This window comes from Vespa crabro, chromosome 16 (assembly GCF_910589235.1).
Source record: "Vespa crabro chromosome 16, iyVesCrab1.2, whole genome shotgun sequence".
Taxonomy (NCBI): Eukaryota; Metazoa; Arthropoda; class Insecta; order Hymenoptera; family Vespidae; genus Vespa; species Vespa crabro.
In genome coordinates, this window is record NC_060970.1 from 3,531,279 (window position 1) to 3,533,038 (window position 1,760).

A 1,760-nucleotide genomic window follows, 5' to 3' on the forward strand; every position below is an offset into this window, starting at 1 on the left:
CGCGAAATTCAAAAACATTGTAAGATTAAATAATAGATATTAATGTTTATATCTATGAATGAATGAATATAAATATCATTTAAATGAATTAATATTCATATACGTTTAATAATTCTATTAAAGATTATTGCAAAATATTGTATTAATTAAAAATATATCTTTATATTTTCCCTGTATCATTAATATATTTAACAAAATGAAAGAATAATTGTTATTACGATATATAGGAAATATTTTATCAGAGAATTAATGATAAAATAATAAAATTAATCGTAAAGATGATTAAGAAAAAAAAAAAAAAAAAAAAAAGTATTGAAAATATTTTCGTATGTATCCATGTTATACGTATACTATATACTGTTGGCTTACATATAAATAGATGCTGAAGAATAATACACATTTTGTATTAGAAATTAAAAATGTTGGCTGTGGTTATTAAAAGGACTATTACGCGATTAGATTTACGAAACTTGTACGTATCCGTAGCATATAATAATTGTATATTGGGAATGAAAGGATATCAATCTAAAGAATTAATATTGCCATCTATAACCTCCAAAGGAAATATAATATATAGAAATTTTTCACAAAATGAAAATAATAAGAGAAAAATAGTTTTACCACAGCTCATACCTGGTCCAATTTATATCACACAATCATTTTTTAATTTTATTAAAATACAATGGTATGAAGTATGTATACCATATATAATAAAGGATTCAGATTTTAAGATTAAGGATATTATGGAATCTGCTAAAAAAGTAAGTTAAATATTATATAAAAATTTATCAATTATAATTTTTCAATTAAAATTTTTTTCATTAATGTAAATTTTATTAAAGATATAATAATAATAAAATTAATTAATAAAATTACTTTTAGGCTGCATCAATGGTATCCATAGCATTATCAAATAAAGATTATGATTCATTAGAAAATCTTGTAGATGATTATGTATTAGATATCTTAAAATTAAAAGTGAATACATTAACAGAAGAGGAAAGAAAACTTATTGCTATGACAGAAGATAATATATTATTATGCTTGCCTTATAATATTAACTGCTCAATAGAATCAGAAGGTAATTGAATTGATATAGAAATTAGAATGATTTTATACCTATTAAATAGACATTTTGTTTCATATATATTTTCTTATAGAAAAGAAAACTGTAGAATTGGAATTTATTATACATTACTTACCAGGCATTAATATTAAGGAAGAAATTAAAAGCCAGAGGTTTATTAATTTTATAAAAAATGATCATAAGTGCGTAAGCAATTATACATTTAAACGAGATTATATGCAGGACAGGGATACTTATTGGACGATTAAACATCTTAATCACTCTGAAATGTATTTACAGAGATAATTTAATCATCATTTAATAGCTAAAACCATTATAATAAAAAGAAAGAGAAAAAAATAAATCATTAGATTGTAGGGAAAAAAAAAGAAGGTTACTTTTTGCAAGATGAAAATATTAAGAAGATTTTTGTAGTTATTTTATGTAATAAATATTTTAATTTACTTTTATTAAGATATCCTATCTAAAAAAAAAATATATATATATATATATTCTCCAGATATAATGATATTTGTTTAATAAAATATACGAAAGGATAAATCGTATTTTCCGAATAAATATAAAATGCGAGAGATATTAATTGAATATCAAATAAATCACTTAATAAAAATGTAATTTTTAAAAAATGAAAAGTATTTTATAACGATACCGCTTACATTTTAAAATCGATATT

The 1,760-nt window shown here is 20.6% G+C and overlaps 1 protein-coding gene across 1 annotated transcript; it reads left to right on the plus strand.

Annotated features, from left to right (window-relative positions):
• The first annotated feature begins 329 nt into the window (after nucleotides 1–329).
• Nucleotides 330–1,455, plus strand: LOC124429744. The gene is made up of 3 exons (XM_046975362.1): nucleotides 330–761; nucleotides 883–1,081; nucleotides 1,161–1,455. The coding sequence occupies exons 1-3, from the start codon at nucleotides 420–422 to the stop codon at nucleotides 1,370–1,372; spliced, it is 753 nt and encodes a 250-aa protein (XP_046831318.1). The 5' UTR covers nucleotides 330–419; the 3' UTR covers nucleotides 1,373–1,455.
• Nucleotides 1,456–1,760: the final 305 nt, after the last annotated feature.

Coding starts and splice junctions, on each gene's coding strand:
- LOC124429744 (XM_046975362.1), top strand. CDS start 420: ATGTTGGCTGTGGTTATTAAAAGGACTATTACGCGATTAGATTTACGA. Junction 762..882: donor TTATGGAATCTGCTAAAAAA/GTAAGTTAAATA, acceptor AATTACTTTTAG/GCTGCATCAATGGTATCCAT. Junction 1,082..1,160: donor CTGCTCAATAGAATCAGAAG/GTAATTGAATTG, acceptor ATTTTCTTATAG/AAAAGAAAACTGTAGAATTG.